The sequence below is a fragment of the Haematobia irritans genome, chromosome 1, assembly GCF_050003625.1.
Source record: "Haematobia irritans isolate KBUSLIRL chromosome 1, ASM5000362v1, whole genome shotgun sequence".
NCBI classification, from domain to species: Eukaryota; Metazoa; Arthropoda; class Insecta; order Diptera; family Muscidae; genus Haematobia; species Haematobia irritans.
The window spans coordinates 44,689,726-44,708,288 of NC_134397.1; the positions used below are offsets into that span (position 1 = coordinate 44,689,726).

An 18,563-nucleotide genomic window follows, 5' to 3' on the forward strand; every position below is an offset into this window, starting at 1 on the left:
TTATACATCAAAGACTTTTATGGTTCAATGTTACACATTGATGATTGATAGAAAGGCTTTTTTGGTCATTTAACCATAATTGGCCTAAATACTGGTTTCTAACATAGCAGACAATTTTGCTAACATGATTTTGGTAAGCTAATAAAACATTTTTATTTATACTATAAAAGTGCTTCATTTTTTAGAGGATGGTCAGATATTTGGGGAAACTGTTTTGCAAGACCACCGCGATGCAATAATTAGCATATCAGCCTTGCCTACACTCAATAAAAAGTTTACTTGGATCCAAAGATTTTGACCTTCCTTTAAGGATTTTGATTCCGAGCCAAAGATGCGTGTTCTTTAAAATAAGGAAATTGTTTTGCAACCTATCTGGCTTTAAATCTAGGATCTATAAAATTAAAATTAGATTACAGATCTTATTTATTGAATTTCCATTCTATTTATCCGGTATATTAATAAAGCTATTCACGTACAAGCAAATGCCAGTTTAAAAATCCAAATTATGACGGATATTTCGAAGTAAAAATATATTTTCTTAATTCCAAAATAACTTTAAACCAAAGATGCTAAATCCTCAAAATAAGTCTTAGCCTATATTTGAAGCGTTTTTATCTAAAATCTAAAGATTCAATATTTCAGTTAATTTAAGGACGTTTTCTTTAAATCAAAAATGTGTTTCTTCACTTTAACGAAAATTTGCCTTAGTTTAAAGTCATGCTACTTTAACGAAGGGACACAAATTTTCAAAATGTGTGTCCTAAATTTAATAAAAAAAAAATTTTGAAACAAAGATTATAAACTTTCTTTTAATTAAAATTTCATTATTTTAAAGAAATTTGTCCTTAATAGTGTGTAAATTGCGCATCCTAAAATTGAGGTTGCATAATATTTATTATCACGTAAATATTTTTTTTTTTCAGTGTACACAGAAAAAAAGTTCACGAAAATTTGTCCAATTAAAGTCTTAATTGAGTTTAAAAAAATATTCTATTAAAAATTTAATTGATTCAATAAATTTTTTAATTGAAATAAAAAATTAATCACAAGAATTAAGAGTATCAATAAATTTCTTAATTAGATCAGTTAAATTTTTAATTGATTTTCAATTAATTTTTTTATTTATACAATCATTTCTGTGATTGAAGACATTTCAATTAAAAAATTAATTGGATCAATTAATAATCGTGATGGAATCGAAAAACAATTTTTTTTGTGTACAAGGGGTCTTAGGTTTAGACGAACACCAACAGAGTTTTTAGCGATTGCATTTCTATACTACATTCATTTCAAAGAGTTTCACAGCTTGGCTACATAGAGAAAAATGTCACCGAATTTTTTTCAATAAAATTTTTAATTGCATTTTTATTAGCATTTTCAATTAAACGTTTAATTGATTCAAAAAATTTAAATTAAAACAAAAATCAATCTCAAAAATTAACTGTATCAATTAAATTCCTAATTGAATCAATTATTTTTTTGAATTTGGTGCCTATTACCAAAATTTCTGTGGTTGAATAGATTTCAATTCAAATTTAATTGAATCGAACAGAAGAGAAAAAATTATCTGTGTTCTACATAAATCTAAAATAAATTACAAGTTGTTCTATCACAATTTTATTTCACTACTATAGAAGTTTGTAATTGTTTCAATAACAAAAATTATCGAACAGAAGAGAAAACAATTATCTGCGTTCTGCATAAATCTAAAATAAATTACAAGTTGTTCTATCATAATTTTATTTCACTACTATAGAAGTTTGTAATTGCTTCAATGACAAAAATTATAATATCTTTGCATATTTACCCCAGGTTTTTGTATCATATACTTTATGTGAGTTGGTTTATATGAAAATCGATTTGATTTTTAATTGTCCATTAATATATAAATCTAATCGCCTGTGTGTGTTTGTTATTCCCTACTCAATCAAAATGCCATTAAATCCCTTACAGACATGTTATGAGTTATTATTATTATTATTGTCGTTATTAGCTTTCATAAGTGTTAAACATTTTGTGGTGTTTGGATATTTCCTCTTCTAACTACTTTCGATTATAGCCCTTATTCCCCTAAGAAATCTCGTAAATAAATTTTGAATCTTTACTTTCAAAATTATATTAATATTAAATTTTATTGTATTTATTATGATCTGGCTCACACATGCACATATGACGACATATGGTATGTGTTTTTTCTAATTCCCCCATCTTATTCCAAGCCCAATTATCTCCCAAAAGTATGCTTTATATAAACTCATTAAAGAGCGGTTATTTATCTACTACTAAAAAAACACCCCAAAACCATAGAGTATCGAAAGGAATCGAAAACAAGTCAATGCTAATAAAAATTCCTTTTTACAAAATTAAAGCAAAACAAAAGTGAATTATTAATGAGAAGACTCAAAATGATGGGAAACTAAACGAGAGCAACAACATAAGCAAGCAAGCATTCACTAAAGCATTCACCCGCACCCATACACACACACAAACACATATACATATACTCTGTAAAGAAATCATAACAATACATGCCAAATATTTTGAAATACGAAATGCTAAAGAAAGCAAAAGAAAAAGAAAAAAATCAATAAACATTAAAAATTAATTTTCTTTTGCGTGAAGCTTATACCAAAATGCTTAGCTCTCTGCCTCACCAAATGAAAGCCTCGGAGAATATTCTACTCGCATATAATATCAGAGTATGCCCCTAAAAATATGCTATGCGAGTGTGTGGTAAGGGGAAAACGAAACAAGACTAAGATTACAATCAAAAGCCTCGGGTTGGATTTTGGTGAACATGGCTGTAGAAAGAGAAGGGAAACAGTTGGAGAGGGAGTATAAACGAATACTTGGAAAATGATTTCGACTGTGAAATGAAATCATATCAACATGTGTTTTTTATAAACCCATACAAAAACTTTGATTTTATTGCACTTGAATTTTTGGGGTGCATGAATTGGTTCTAGTTTCCTTTGATGATTATGCCATTTGCTAGTAATAAAGGGTTGTCGGTCGTGAAAGACACAGTTTTTCTAAGAGAGCATATATTGGAGATTTTAAGGATTCTTTCATGGATCATGGAAAGCAATGATATGATAGCAAAATGTATTTTTTACGAAAACAAATGTTGTTATAGCTGAAAAGTATGACAAAAACTGTAATTCATAATAAAAAGTGGCACATGATTTTAAAATATAAAACTTATTTTACCGAATAACTTTTAATATTTTGTTCCAATATAAGTAAATATTAGTACAAATTAGATTTGGTTTAACCCAGTAAGAATTTTCTCTTCTATACATCAACTTAAACCTGATCGCCTACCTCTAAAAATTTATTTTAAAATATTTTGCATACTTCTAGGAGGTCACAATTAATTCTAAACCAAGGCAATTTGGCATTGAAAAAAAGAGTTTATATGGATGTCTCCATTCCAAAGTACGCTAAGTCTAAAATGTGAATTTTACAGGAAACAAGTTCTTTGTTTTTTGTTTGAATTTCTCAAAAATTCCATAAGATATAAATTCACTTTTTTCGGTCTTAAAATAATGTTTATTGTAGATTTTTTGTAGTATGTACGAATTCAAAATAGTGATAATAGAACATGGCTAAAAATGAACAAAGCTTTTTGCCCTTTTTGGATTGGAAAATTTTAAAACTTTATTCAAAGGCTACACTGGAAAAATATTTTCGTGATATTAAAGATTACGCAACCTAAATTTTAGGATGCGAAATTTACAAAATATTAAGGACAAATTTCTTTAAAATAGTAAAATTTTAATTAAAATAAAGTTTATAATCTTTGCTTCAAAAATTTTTTTCATTAAATTTAGGACACAAATTTTGTAAATTTGCATCCCTCCGTTAATGTCGCATGTCTTTGAACTAAGGCAAATTTTCCTAAAAAATAAAGAAATACAGTTTTGATTTAAAGAAATCGTCTTCAAATTAATTGAAATATTGAAACATTAGATTTAAGATAAAAACGCTTCAAATATAGGCTAAGGCTTATTTTGAGGATTTAGCGTCTTTAGTTTAAAGTTTTTTTTTTGGAATTAAGAAAAAATTTTTTACTTTGAAGTATCCTTTATCATTTGGATTTTTATGCTGGCATTTGTTTGTACGTGTATACCTTTATTAATGAACGGCGAAATGATAATCCCCCATGTTCCGAAATTCGGAATAGCAAATGACAAAATTTTAGTTTGGCATTAGTTCCCTAACCCTGAAACTTACAAACTTAAATCTTGGTAATAAAGTTCTCTTTAATGAGAAGTTCAAACTAAAATTGTATTGGAGTTCGAGAGTATTTCCATTTGTTCGTTATAAGAAAACTAAATTCTTTCGATTTGCGATTCCGAATATCGGAACATATGGGAAATAAAAATTTGATAAATGAGATCTGTATCCTAATTTTAATTTTATTGGTCCTAGATTTAAAGCCATACAGGTCGCTAAAAAGTTCATTATTTTAAAGAAGCCGCATCTTTGGCTCGGAATAAAAACAACGAACTCCATCAAAAAATGCTAAGTCGACTTAGCGTACTCTGTAATGAGGACATCGATATTTTTATTATAGCGTATGAACATACAGACACAATCAAAAAATTTAATTTTTTGAATGAATTACGCAAATGAGACAAAAAGCAGCACAGTAAAAAATTTGGTATCCATTTATCTGACGAAAAAGGTCAAGGTTAAATATCAAGTAGGCTTGTTGATCATAGCTTGGGAATGTTTCTCCTTGTGTTTCTCTGGTGTGTATCTATGCTTCGTCTACATATACAAAACGATGCAAAAATTCCACCGGATTGCTTTTAAAATGTGATACCATTTTTGAGCTTGTTGTCAGAAAAGAGCTTGTTGCGGCATCCATTGGTACGGCATGTTTCTCATGCCCTAAATTTTGTGTGATTCTATCACCCGCAGCTTTAATCTGCAGTCTGCCAATACTTAATTTTTTATCATTCATCTTTAGTGATTTATTTTTTTTTTTTTGTAAAAACGCATGCCATTCATTATTCTTCCAAAACTGCAAACCCTATACTCAATTTTCACAAAATCGTTTCATAGCCTGAAAGTATACATCACATATTTTTCTAACGGAACTTTGATATTAAATGAAAACAAAACGTGAAAAAACATACCCTCTCCACAAGAATAATAATAACAATAATACTATTTTCAAATGTAGCAGAGCATGACAACGTGGCATCATTATAACCATCATCGATGTCGATGTTAGGAGGAATCGTGTCATCTGTAATGCTTTCTGCTTTCAATATGAAGTAGAATCTGGTGTATACTTTTAGGCAATCACAAAAATGAACAAGAGAATCTATGGTTGGTGGATAATTTCGCCAAAAAAAAAATGGGAACTGCCTCATTTTGCTTTGCAAAGATGAAACAAGATATTGTTCCCTATATATATAAAACTCAATCATTTGTTTTCCTTTGCTCACTTTCACTACATTTGTGTGCCATGTATGTATGCATATACATATGTGGGCTTTGGGTAAATGTATTAATAAATAACTACACGCAGCAATTGTAATGCGTAAGTCGTCGAAATGTATATTATACAATACTGTAATAAAATTCAACTAACCGCGAGTGAAATGTGGCACTCGACACACGTAAACATACACAATTCTTGGTCTCCCTCCACAACAAATGGCAATAAAAGGCATTGCCTACTTTTAGGCTGGTATGTGTTAAAATACCATTAACAAATCTCGAGGGTACGATTATGGTTTCTCTGACAGGCTTGCATGTTTCACCAATTGTTTGCTGTCGCTATGTGGATGTGATTGCACAATCATTGGTCCTTCTTGATCTCCTACGAAGGTGGTTTAGATAAATTTGAGAAGTTTTGTTGCGCGATTAGTTAATAAAAATTAATAAAGTATAATCAGAAAAAGTATATAAAATTTATCTAACTCACAAAATTTAATATGCTTTAACTAATATAAGATAAAAAATTTTAGAAAAAAAACTTCATTATGAACTTTGTTACATGATCAACCATTACACAAACTCCCTAAAATAGGCAATACTATAACCAATTTAAAACCAATACCTTTTATATTTATCTATATTTCTTAATTTTTTTTTAAAGATTTGATTTCTTTGTTTTTCGTAAGACTACTGTTTGCATAAAACTAAACAAAAAAAATAAAATAAATTCCAATTCCATAACTTTGTTTATCCTTACCAAACTTTTCATATCACTTTCAGTTTCTTCTTTCCCAAACAAATTGTTCTAGAGCAAAAAAACCAAAACCATGAAAATATGTATGTAAATAAATGTGTGACTTCTGTTTGTTAAATTATACAATCACATTTACAATTCTTTGTACAAATTGTTTTGTATGTGATCTCAAGGGTTCACTCGTGTTGGCATTATAGCAATATAAAGGCGACGACAATGTTTTCATCTTCTTTGAGCCATGAAAGCGTGAAAATAATGGCAACACTGCCATACGATTGAAATTGTAGAAAACCTAGTTGCTTGCATCATATTTCATATGTAGTAAATCCTGAAAATATGCTTTAGCGCAAGGGACCCCAGTCTCTACTACCAGAAAAACCACTTTAAGAAGAATGCTCACGCTCATTCACTGGCATATATAATATAATTTATGAAGACTATAGTGCCTGGCTTGCAAACAATGGGCCCAAGTAATTGAATATTTAACTACTCTGGAGAATCAAAGCTAAAAAGCATATACCATGACAGTGGGAAGAATACTTACAAATGGAGGAAATATTCTATACCAACTTATTGTTCGACTCTCTATCTCATTCATGTGAAGTGCAGAAGCGAAAATGCAAAAGAAAAATTATAAAATTAAATAAAATGTAAGAAAGTGCATAAAGGCTGTTGCATGCCCTAGGGAGTTTAAGAAAAATATAACAAAAAGCATTGCCTACTTTAGGGAGTTTATTATAAAATAATATAATAATGCTTGTGAAACGCAAAGAGAGAGAGAAAACCGAGCACAAAAATTTTTTTTTGAAAAAAAAGCTCTTAAGGGCTTTCTTCTTGAACAAATTTTCACTTTCTTTTATGAAAGGAAATTTCCGCAGGCACGAAAGTTATACACGATAATATGGCTATTACCGCAATAATGCAAAGAAAACTTAAAGGCAATAATTATGAAACTTCGAAAGGGAAACATCTGACATTAAGTACCATTCTTTGTTGGAAATGTGCTTGCACATTTCTTCTTGCCTTGACATCATGGCAATAGCGTAATCCAATCGCCATATTATTATTATGACTCGCGTTAGTTTAGCTAAAATCCTGCAAGCAAATAGCAACAGATGTCAAAAGCTGTGACCTAAATTCCCCCTAAGGATTTGTGTGACCACAAATATCGAACAAAAAAATCGAAAATAATATCGTTATATGAAGCTTTGTTAGTGGCCATAAAATACAGTTTTTTGTAACTACTTTATTGTTGTGGGGATAAATGTTAAGCAAAAATGGGGGAAACATCTTATTTAAGTGGAATTTAAAGGTCTACATGGGAATACTAAGAAAAATTTTCGTTGTATTTAATTGAGAACTATATAGAATAGCTGCAAAAAAATTTTTGTTTATTTCTTTTTATCAATAAATTTCTGATAATATTCGTATTTTTTAGATTATATTTTACAGCATACTTTTGGGCTTCATTGTAGATATATTATCTATCATAAATACATATTGAAGTTTTGATGTTATTTCATATTTTTATACCCACCACCATAGAATGGTGACCGGGGTATAATAAGTTTGTCATTCCGTTTGTAACACATCGAAATATCGATTTCCGAATATTAAAATGAATATATTCTTGATCAGAAAAAATTCTAAGACGATATAACCATGTCCGTCTGTCTGTCTGTTGTAACCACGCTACAGTCTTCAATAATGAAGCAGTCGTGCTGAAATTTTGCACAAACTCGTTTTTTGTCTGCAGGCAGGGCAAGTTCAAGATAGGCAATATCGGTCCAGGTTTTGATATAGTCCCCATATAAACCGACCTCTCGATTTGGGGTCTTGGGCTTATAGTTTTTATCCAATTTACCTGAAATTTGAAAACTTGAGGTATTTTATTTTCTTTATGGTTTATAAAGAGGTGTGCCAAAAATGGTGAATATCGGTCCATGTTTTGGTATAGCCCCCATATAAACCGATCTCCCGATTTTACTTCTTGGGTTTCTGGCATCCGTAGTTTTCAACCAATTTGCCTGAAATTTGAAATCTATAAGTATTTTAGGATCATAAAGAGGTGTGCCAAAAATGGTGAGTATCGGTCCATGGTTTGGTATAGCCCCCATATAGACCGATCTCCCGATTTTACTTCTTGGACTTCGAGAATCCCTAGTTTTTATCCAATTTGCCTGAAATTTTAAATCTGCAGGTATTTTAGGACCATAAAAAGGTGTGCCAAAAATGGTGAGTATCGGTTCATATTTTGGTATAGCCCCCATATAGACCGATCTCCCGATTTTACTTCTTGGACTTCTAGAATCCGTAGTTTTCAACCAATTTGCCTGAAATTTTAAATCTGCGGGTATTTTAGGACCATAAAAAGGTGTGCCAAAAATGGCGAGTATCGATTCATGTTTTGGTATAGCCCCCATATAGACCGGTCTCCCGATTTTACTTCTTGGGCTTCTAGAATCCGTAGTTTTTATCCAATTTGCCTGAAATTTGAAATCTATAAGTATTTTAGGACCATAAAGAGGTGTGCCGAAAACGATGAGTATCGGTCCATGTTTTAGTATAGCCCCCATAAGTCTGATCTCCCGATTTAACTACTTGGGTTTCTAGAAACCGTAGTTTTTATCCGATCTGATATAGTCTTCATAGGTAAAATCTTTAAATTTATCTTCGGGAAGTTTACTAGTTGAATTGCTCTGCTTGGGAAAATATATGTCATCAAACCCGCCCCCCCCCTGAAATTTTCAAAGGAAACTATAATATTTGATTCATGGTGGTGGGTATTTAAGATTCGGTCCGGTCGAAATTACTGCTGTATATACTTGTTTTGGTATGATTCCTAATCATTTGTAATCTCATATAAAAAATTAAATTATTTTTCCCTATATAAATTACATAGTATACTTTAGGGCTTTATACTAGATGTATTATTTATCCTATATTTGTACTCCCATTCGCAACCATTTTCAAGTAAACTTTAAATAATTTAAGTCTTACAATGATAATTTAATTTTTTTGTAAGGTACCATTTGATATTCTTAAATATGTGAAAAATACTCCTACTGATATAAATATTGACCTACATACATTTGCCCACTATCCGTTAGTACAAGGATTATCAATGATTTGCCACATATATCATTGGTTTTAGAGGGTATTAAGGGCAAGGATTTATTGCACGTTACTGTTGACATATGGGAACTAGACTGTATTGGATTTGTTCTTTCTATTTTTATCAATAGACTAGTTTCGTAACCAATATGGATTTAGTTTTGCATCTCATTGCCTTGATTTTTTATTTTATTTTTGGTTTGGAATAAACAAGGGAATATCTTTTTACTCTCATGGTATATGTAAATTTCAAATTTGATAAAAAAAAAACATACAGACATTCGCCAAAGCATAGAACAAAATTGAGAAATCGTATTTACCTTTTAAATCTATTGTTATTAGTTTTTCGTATAAGGGGAAAAAATGATGTGGAAAGAAAATTATCATACTGTTTATATGTATATAGAAAAATCCTATATCAAGACCAGATAAAATTCTTCACTTCATACAAAAAAAACGAGTCCTTCCCTTTTCATAGAATTTATTTTATACCTTTTATAGTTCAATGACTATTACAGTGCTCTTTTCAATTCAAATGATATTAAAGATCTAGAAAATAAAATAGAATTTATAGCAAAATATTCTGTATTGGCAAACCTAATGACATACTAAGGCTGTGGTAGTAAAACTAAACCATAGTATTGTAATATTTAAGACTGAGGTTTAAAACCATTTCTCTTTATAGGGAATTTTTAAGAAAATGTCATATATTTAATATGACATTTTCTTAAAAATTCTCATTTTCATTATTTTGTATGTGCATGGGTTTATGTTACGTTGTACTAGCATAAATTAATTTTCTTCAAAATTTATTAAGCCTTAATTTTGTGTTTTACATAAATTTTAGCTTTACATTCCTCGTATACACGAATCTGTAAAAATTTTGTAATAAAATTTAATTTAATGTAAAAATGTATGTAAAACTTTATTGGTTTTGGTAAACCTAAAACGTATAAAATTTTATTTGCCCTATATGTTTACAGAGTTGTGTTGTGTATATACCCACAAAATGTATGAATATAAAATTTTAGGCCCCAGGATTTTTATAGCCCAGAGAAGTGAAGAATTTTTAAGTTCATAGGCTTTGATTACATACATGACGGATGGAGAAGCTTTAAAAAAGGTGTTGGAGAAAAATTCACACATTCTCAAATGCTTTGTTATAATATAAAGTATAGTGCCCATTACAAAAGGTTATAGTTAAAGGTTTTACTAATTTAAAGTTTACACATTTTTTAAATAAAGGGGAAATTTTCATATAGTTATGTCATTTACGAAATTCGTCACAAGTTCTTTTTTTCCTAAAATTGTATCACATTAAGGGTGTCAATGTAAGAAGTTTATATTCTCATTTAATTAATTAACACTAATTTCTTATTATCTTAATTGTTATATATAATCACTCTAAATTGCATTTACTTACCTCTACAACAAATTTATTTATAAAATTCCTGACAACTAATTATCTTTTTTTTCTAAAAGAGTGTCACATACTTTCGGGGTGTCCAAAACTAAGATTTTTATTCTCTTACTTAGTATATATTGGCACTATATAAAAGTATTATAAGCTTTAAGTAACTCATTTGTTTTCCTCCAAAGAAATTCATAAAATTCCTGGCAATCAATTTTTGTTTTTTTTTTTTCTAACATTCTCTAAAACAGTGTCACATACTTTCGGGGTGTCCGAAACTAAGATTATTATTCTCTTATTTGGTATATATTGACACTATATAAAATGATTGTAAGCTTTAACTCATTTGTTTTCCTTTAAAGAAATTCATTAAATTCGTGGCAATCAATTTTTGTTTTTTTCTTAAATTTTCTAAAACAGTGTCACATACTTTCGGGGTGTCCGAAACTAAGATTATTATTCTCTTATTTAGTATATATTGACACTATATAAAATGATTGTAAGCTTTAACTCATATGTTTTCCTTTAAAGAAATTCATTAAATTCCTAGCAATCAATTTTTGTTTTTTTTTCTAAAATTTTCTAAAACAGTGTCACATACTTTCGGGGTGTCCGAAACTAATATTATTATTCTCTTATTTAGTATATATTGACACTATAGAAAATGACTGTAAGCTTTAACTCATATGTTTTCGTTTAAAGAAATTCATTAAATTCCTGACAATCATTTTTTGTTTTTTTTTTCTAACATATTCTAAAACAGTGTCACATACTTTCGGGGTGTCCAAAACTAAGATTTTTATTATCTTACTTAGTATATATTGGCACTATATAAAATGATTGTAAGCTTTAACTCATATGTTGTCCTTTAAAGAAATTCATTAAATTCCTGACAATCAATTTTTGTTTTTTTCTGAAATTTCTAAAACAGTGTCACATACTTTCGGGGTGTCCGAAACTAATATTATTATTCTCTTACTTAGTATATATTGGCACTATATAAAATGATTGTAAGCTTTAACTCATATGTTTTCCTTTAAAGAAATTCATTAAATTCCTGACAATCATTTTTTGTTTTTTTTTCCAAAATTTTCTAATACAGTGTCGCATACTTTCGGGGAGTCCGAAACTAAGATTATTATTCTTTTACTTGTTATATATTGACACTATATAAAATGATTATAAGCTTTAACTAACTCATTTGTTTTCCTCTAAAGAAATTCATTAAATTTCTGGCAATAATTTTTTTTTTCTAAAATTTTCTAAAACAGTGTCACAAACTTTCGGGGTGTCCAAAACTAATGGCGATTTCGATTGGGAAAAAAGGTGCAACATTCTCGAAATTGATTGCAACATATCAAGGACACTGCCATAGATTTTGGATCCTTTTTACCTCACAATATTTGAAATTAACAATAACTTTAGAATTACACTATCATTTTGGCGAAATCTCAATTAGGGAAAAAGTAGTGTAACACTAAGGCAACATATTTTTGCGAATCGAAAACGCCCTAAGATTATTATTCTTTTACTTGATATATATTGACATTATATAAAAAAGATTATAAGCTTTAACTAACTCATATGTTTTCCTCTAAAGAAATTCATTAAATTTCTGGCAATCATTTTTTGTTTTGTTTTTTTCTAAAATTTTCTAAAACAGTGTCGCATACTTTCGGGGTGTCCGAAACTAAGATTTTTATTGTCTTACTTTGAATATATTGACACGATATAAAAGTATTGTAAGCTTTAACTAACTCATTTGTTTTCTTCCAAAGAAATTCATAAATTTCCTGGCACTCAAATTTTTTTCCTAAAATTGTGTCACATACTTTAGGTATACATTTTTCATATAATTATTTATGTTTAGATTTATGTACACAAACACTCGAAATTATATACACTCAAAAAAAAGTTTACTTGGATCCAAAGATTTTGACCTTCCCTTAAGGATTTTGGTATTGATTCCGAGCCAAAGATGCGACTTCTTTCAAATAAATACATTTTTAAGGACCTCCCTGTCTTTAAATCTAGGATCAAATAAATTAAAATTGGACACAGATCTCATTCATCGAGTTTTTATTTTCTTTTTGCGATATATTAATAAAGGTATTTATGTACAAAGAAATTCCAATTTAAAATCCAAATTATGCCAGGTACTTCAAAGTAAAAACAGTTTTCTTAATACTAAAAAAACTTTAAACCAAAGATGCAAATCCTTAAAATAAGTCTTAGCCTATATTTGAAGCGTTTTTATCTTAAATTTAAAAATTTAATATGTCAGTTGAGTTAAAGACGATTTCTTTAAATTAAAAACGTTTTTCTTTATTTTAAGGAAAATTTGTCTTACTTCAAAGATCTACAACTTCAGCAGAGAGACGCAAAATTTCAAGATTTGTGTCCTAAATTTAATGAAAAAATTTTTGAAGCAAGGATTATCAAGTTTCTTTTAATTAAAATGTCGTTGTTTTAAAGAATTTTGTCCTTAGCATTGCGTAAATTTTGAGTCCTAAAGTTTAAGTTGCATATTAGGTCACTATTTTTTTCAATGTAGCCATTATAAATATTAATAATGATATCTTTCACAAATCATATTTCATTATCAGAAAAACTATGCAGATCAATAAACAAATATCTTTTTGTAAAAAATCTAATGTCGCCACATTCCTGATCCTAACCTATGAACGAATTATAGTCAAAACCGCAACAAATTGAATTGAAATTATTAAATTTAAATCAAGTTGAAATGTTTTAGATTTCAAATACATTTAATATATAATAAGACAATATTTTACATATTAATTAATCTCTTCTCCTTTTTCTCTCTTACAGCAACTCTTCCGATCACAGAATCCCGGTCTAGCTGCTGCTACAAATGCCGCTGCTGCAGCTGCAGCCGCTGCGGCGGCCACATCAGCTGCCCAACAAACGGGTGCACCAAATGGCACAATGCAACCGCAACAAATGCAAATGGCCGCCGCCTCCCAACAATTTTTGGCTGCCCAACAGAATGCTGCCTATGCGGCTCAGCAAGCAGCACCGTATGTCATTAATCCGGGACAGGATGCTGCACCCTATATGGGTTTGATAGCAGCACAAATGCCACAATATTATGGTGTTGCACCATGGGGCATGTATCCAGGAAATCTGATTCCACAACAGGGCACACAGCCAAGAAGGCCACTGACACCGTCACAACAGGGAGCTGAAAATCAATCCTACCAGGTGAGCTAGAAGTGAATTTATTCTAAAAAAAATAAATAGAACTTGTATAAAATTTGTATATTTTTATATCTAATAAAAAAATTATTAAAAAAGAAAATATGTAAAATATTGTAAACTTCACAATATTTTGTATATATAAAAAATATATATTTACAAAATCAAAAAAAAAAACAAATATTTCTCATAACTCATGACAAAATCACTACCTAAAGCCAATATATTATATTGTTTTTCTTTCTCCTCTCTTCTCTTTCATGTATATTGTACCAAATTACGAAACAAAAATATATATTATTTAACCTACCTGCAAAATCATATCTAACTTTGTATAAACAAAATCGAAAAAACAAAAACTTGCTAACAAAATTATTTTTGTAAAAATACAATATACAACCATCAAATGTCGTCTCCTGCCTTAATCCTCCAACCATGCTTAAATTGAACGATCACTTGTGATGTGATTCAGGTTATACCGGCATTTTTCGACCAAAGCGGTTCGCTTGTCATGGGACCACGTACCGGAACACCTATGCGCCTTGTAAGCCCTGCCCCAGTTTTAGTGCCTCCGGGCGCTGCCCGAGCTGGGCCACCGCCACAAGGTCCACCCCAACTATATCCACCCCAACCACAGACAGCACAACAGAATTTATATTCACAACAGAATGGTTCAAGTGTCGGAGGTAAGATATTCCTTTATATAACAAATTATTTTGTAAATTATTGTATTATTTTATTATAATTACCAAATTACAAAAAATCCTATATTTATATGTTTTGTATTTTTTGTTAATATCTTTTTGTATAAGCTGATCTTAACCTTTTATGTATAGTATATTCTCATATAATGTTAATCAATACTTTAATCCTTCTAAAAAAAAAAGAACAGAGAATTGCCAATAGTGAAATACCAAGTCTTTAAAAGAAAATAAAAAAATGGCTTCCTTCACAGAACTAATTGTATTAAATAAACAAATCAAATGATATAATTTGAATTGATTCAATTACTTGTCGTCAATGAAAAAAATTTAATTGAATAAATTAAAATTTTTCATTAGCATACCTTTAGGCGATAAATATGTCCGCTTGAAAGCAATGTGCTATTTTAGGAGAAAAGTTTTCATACAAATTCATAATAATTTAATTTAAAATTAAATTAAAAAAAAATTAAAATAAATTTATATAATTTTAAATTAAATTTATTACATATATCTCATGAAGGAGGAATAGGATTTTCTCTCGTAACAATGAGCGTTGCCCAATTTTATTTACATTCCAATAAATAAGACACCTTCATCTAACTGGGAGCCACCGTGGTGCAATGGTTAGCATGCCCGCCTTGCATACACAAGGTCGTGGTTTCGATTCCTGCTTCGACCGAACACCAAAAAGTTTTTCAGCGGTGGATTATCCCATCTCAGTAATTCTGGTGACATTTCTGAGGGTTTAAAAGCTTCTCTAAGTGGTTTCACTGCAATGTGGAACGCCGTTCGGACTCGGCTTTAAAAAGGAGGTCCCTTGTCATTGAGCTTAACAGAAGTTCACCAATGTGGTATCACAATGGACTGAATAGTCTAAGTGAGCCTGATACATCGGGCTGCCACCTAACCTAACCTAACGGATGAGTCACTGTCCGTTTATATACAACGTTACCGTTGTGCCACTTTAGTGGCAAATTTGCCCCTTTTTTTTGCCGGTGTCATTTTTGTGCCACTAAATGTGATACTTTTTACGATTTTGTGTCACTTTTCCAATAATTTATGCCACTTTTTCAAAAGTTTAAAATTTATGGGAAATTAACATCATAAATAGATGCGTTATTCAGAAAATTGGATATTGTGTACCAACCATAAACAGATGTCGTCCATTAATTCTTAATATATGCGAGCGGCTATGATTCAATTTAGGTTATGTCAAATTTATTGTGGAGTTAAATATCGTTTCTATGAAGATATTATAATTATGAAAATGTTTAAGGTTTGTAGTGCGAGCGCAAAGAATAATTGATGATGGGTCCCATGAGATCTCAATTAAAGAAGTTTGCAATCACTCTTGGAGACTAATTGTTCTAGTTCGGCAGACTGTAATTCTGATAAAATATATTTAACAACAATTGTATTAGAAATATCCATATATTTTTTAAAGAGTTATATTGCAGTTAGTATTTAGCAGATATCAACTATAAAAATTATTTTTATATTAAAGAAATTACTAAAATATACATAGGCCATGAAGCCAAATCTGAAATTATTTCAGAAAGCATCCCTAAAAACTGGTACTGGTACAGTAAAAACTTATATTTTAAAAATTTACCCTAAAATTGTAAAATTTTATTATGTATTTGCATAATAACCAAAAATGGAATAATACAAAATTCTAAAGTTTTAAAATTTTTTGGTATAAGTTAATAAAAAGAATGTGACACTTTTTGTGCCACTTTTTTGACATTTGCCACTTTTTGAAAATTTTCAACGGTAACGCTGTTCATATAGGAATTTTTAAACAATCAAAAACTTTGTCGGCATTATTGAAAAATGTAACCACTATAGAAAAATATTTGCCGTTCTTCCTTGGCTAACCATTGCTACCCATTTAGTTAAATTTTAATTAATAGTTTACTTTTTTATTTGCTTAAATATATATTTTTTGTAATATTGAGTTTATTAATTATGTTTTATTAATATCGATTGTAATTTTTTTATTTCGTTTTTAGTCATTAAAATTGTAATTTTGCATTTGAAGCAATGCCATTTACGGTTTTTTTTTCTGCTTTGGCTAGTACCTCCAAAGCATGAAGCTAAGTCATTATTATAATATTCTTGTTCGCAGTTTATTATAGGCTTAAAAAGTATTCATCACGTAAATTAACATTTATTTTATTCGTTTGATTTTTTTATAATATTATACCTAATGACAAATTAATACTTTTAACAAAAAAAAATCTCATATCACAACGAAGCATATACTTGTATAGCCAATGGCTACATATAAATTCTCACATACATGTTTGTCGGTATATTTTAACATATATTAAAACGTTTTTTTTTTTTTTTCTTTTTATATTAAATGAAATACTAACCTTTTACGATTCATATGACCTTTAAGCTTTAGCACTCGTCGCATTACTTTAAACTCAGAACTGGTTGTACCAACAAAAATTAAAGTGACTCAGAAAATTTATATATTTTTTTCTTATAAAAATATTAATCATAGTCCATATATATGTTTATCTAAACTCAACGCGTTAAAAATTATTTATATTGATATTGAATATTAATATATTTTAATATTTAATTTTAATATAATTAATATATTTTAATATTTAATATATAATTAATATAGAATATAGAAATTTTGTATTAAATTTTAGATTTCTCATATCGATAAACTACCCAGCATGGAGCACTATTTCAGCAGGTTTGTAGGGGAGAGAGGCTTACAAAACAACCGAATCAGCTCTGATGTTTGTGGGCGATGTCCCGATTTAGAGCAGCTTCTACATATCGCTGTTATAATTGCTCATTTTAATAGAAATATGGCTCAGATGTGATATAAAATCTTGATTATAGCATTGTTGGCGTGAAGGAAAACAAGACTACCTTTCATGCATCTATACTGCATGAATTGGTTGCAATAACGTAAACGAATGATCATAAACTAGTTTGATTACTCGTTTACGTTATTGCCACCAATTCATGCAGTGTGGATGCACTGCCTACTTTATTGTATGCCAAAAAGCGCAACTAAACTCTTACTGCTGAAGTATTTTTTGCTGGGTAGCTGATTGTACACTGAAAAAAAAGCATGCCCCGTTCCAAAGATATTGTTTTTACTCTAACGATTTTAAAATCGTTAGAGTTAGTGCTCCATTTTTTGCTGGGTTGGTATTGATTCCGAGCCAAAGAAGCGGAGAATTCAAGTAAGGACAAATTTAAGACACAATTCTCTTTTAATTTTGAGTTTTGCGCACTTGATTCTAGGAAGCAAATTTTAATTGTTTGTTTTTTCGAGTTTTTTTCTTCATACGCTATCAAAATCCTTTACAAACGTGTTAACGACAACTTAAATTTTGAAATTCCGACCCGACTTCCAGAAGAAATTATTCTATGTTTCAAGTAAAAAACGTCTTTAAAATAAAGTTTGAAAAAATATGTCGTATTTTTTAACACTTTTTTTGCTTTGTAGTCAAGATGCAAAAAGACAAGAAGTTTAAAGACAATTTCATTAATTTTAAAGAATTTTTCTAAATTATTAAAGTCAAGGTGACTTTAGTCCAACAAATTTTTCTTTCATGTTATTATACCTATTTTTATGTTCGAATTACTTAATTATAAGGAAAAAAAAACGACTTCATTGAAAAGTTGATCGACTTTTGAACAAGGAGAAAAACTTTATATGTGAGAAATATGCCGTCTTTGCTAAGCAAAATTCGTATTCGTATTTTAGGGACATGAAATCTTTGGCCTCACGACAATATATTTTTTTTTATTTGTTTTATACATTCTTGCTGAGAAAAAGACAAAAATATTCCAAAATTTACAATCGAATTCATTTTTTTTATTTGATACTTAATTTTACAAATCAGAGCGAGTTATGTTATAGTAT

The 18,563-nt window shown here is 29.5% G+C and overlaps 1 protein-coding gene across 2 annotated transcripts in view; it reads left to right on the forward strand.

Moving 5' to 3' along the window:
- The window catches only part of pum (pumilio), a 400,777-nt gene that overhangs the window by 338,451 nt on the left and 43,763 nt on the right, over positions 1-18,563 (forward strand). For both annotated transcript variants that reach the window (XM_075290160.1, XM_075290161.1), the window contains 2 exons: positions 13,569-13,961; positions 14,428-14,641. In XM_075290160.1, the coding sequence (XP_075146275.1) occupies positions 13,569-13,961; positions 14,428-14,641 (607 nt within the window). The remainder of the gene's footprint in view (positions 1-13,568; positions 13,962-14,427; positions 14,642-18,563) is intronic.